The sequence below is a fragment of the Lipotes vexillifer genome, unplaced genomic scaffold, assembly GCF_000442215.2.
Source record: "Lipotes vexillifer unplaced genomic scaffold, Lipotes_vexillifer_v1.1 scaffold8, whole genome shotgun sequence".
NCBI lineage: Eukaryota > Metazoa > Chordata > Mammalia > Artiodactyla > Lipotidae > Lipotes > Lipotes vexillifer.
Window position 1 is genome coordinate 5618846 of NW_006781519.1, and position 1750 is coordinate 5620595.

The 1750-nt window shown below is 39.4% G+C and overlaps 1 protein-coding gene across 1 annotated transcript in view; it reads left to right on the forward strand.

Annotated features, from left to right (window-relative positions):
- The first annotated feature begins 394 nt into the window (after window positions 1-394).
- LOC103079493 (survival motor neuron protein-like) overlaps window positions 395-1750 on the forward strand; it is a 52578-nt gene continuing 51222 nt past the window's right edge. Inside the window, 3 exon segments of the mRNA XM_082930996.1 lie at window positions 395-519; window positions 964-1071; window positions 1702-1726. Coding sequence (XP_082787122.1) covers window positions 395-519; window positions 964-1071; window positions 1702-1726 — 258 coding nt within the window.

A 1750-nucleotide genomic window follows, 5' to 3' on the forward strand; every position in this document is an offset into this window, starting at 1 on the left:
GCAAACACAAAGAAGGCCTAGCACCAAGGGACATGATCTACACCTGGGGCAAACAGCTGAATCACCCCAGCACCAAGGGACAGCTATTTTGATCATTGATGTCTTCTATTGAAAGACTTGCAATCAAAAGTGGAAATGAAAAAAAAAAAAATCTGCTTGTACTGAGGTACAGGGAAGTCACTCTGGCCTATAGATGGTTTAACTTTAAAAAACGGCCTGTTTTGTGGTCTTTCAGACATGCATTGTACATCTGCTTTGACAGTAAAGAGGGGAATGCATTTAAAAGTCAAAAAGGAGTAATTATGGTAAAACTAGGTGACCACTGTGGATGTGATTTCAGACGCATTCCTGTATTGTTGTACACTTGAATTTTCTGAGCTATGTCAGACTCGAGATGGCAAAAGGATTTAAAAATTCCCCCACCTGCTCCAACGAGATTTTTCCTAAGATTTATGAGAGTTACACCGGGATCAAGGTTGAGAAGGGGCCTTCCCAGCCAGGACGGAAAAAGCATCAGAAGTGACAAAAGCCCTTCTTAAGGACATTATTACTAGGTATGGTCTTCCCTCTACTATTCAGAACAAAAATGGATATGCTTTCATTATAGAAATAGCACTAACAGTAAAATAAAACTTTAGGTATAAAATGGGAACTTCACTCGAAGGAAAAGGCTGAGAAGATGAATCACAGGCTGAAGAAAACTCTCACCAACCTATGTCAAGAAACATCTAAAATGGAAAAAGGTTTTTACCAATTGCTCTCCTTCGTATATGGTGGCCCCTAGAAATGAGCTAGGATTGAGCCCTTATGAAATTATATACAGGAGACCATACTTTTCTCCTAAGAGTAAACAAAGAAGAGAAATATTTCTAACACAGGAAGTAAAATAAATAAATAAAATAAACAGTATGTACAACAAGTTAATCAACTGTTAATTGCTATGCATAAGTTTGTGTCCCACAGGTCTCCCCCTCACCTGGAAGCTCCCTTGCATCCGTTCAAAGCAGGATACCAGGTGCTGGTGAAAGTTTGGAAAGAACAAGAAACTGAGCAACAGCTGGAGGAAAAATGGTAGAGACCATACAACATCCTTCTTATTACTCACACTTCCTTAAAGCTGATTGGAGTTAAACTGTGGCTATATCACACTAGAGTAAAAAGATTATCTGAGACCGACCAACTGAGCCTGCTGACAGCAGCTGAACAGACCTCAGGAAGTGGGCATCTCACCCACTGGGAGATCTTAAGGAAAAATAAGAGCTTTATTTCTATCTATTCTTATATTCCTGGGCTTTCCTCATAACACCATAGAACATACCTTTTTACAATGGGCCTATTCATATACTGATTCTTTCAATTATTCTAACTGCTGGATATATATATAGACAGCTTCCTATTTCTGGGTCTTCAGGATTACCTTGGTGGGTTTTCCCCTTACAGGGAATGGTTTGAAAACAACTCACTACAAGTCTCTCTGAAGTGCCATTTCCAGACTGGATTTCAGACTTATTCCCCTGAATTCCTAAGGATATGAGATCTATTCTGTCTACTAAAGTTCCATTTGTTACTTCTCTTACCTCTAACTGGGTCTATTCCACTAAAGTGGCAGACCAAGGGGTTGAGATCTTAATTATATAAGACTCAGATCCAGGACTTGGAACTTAAATATTTTTAATTCACTATCCTTTCCCCCAAATTTAGGCAGGACTATGCCCCACTTCAGCAGGTAGTAGACAGAACTGTCATTGCT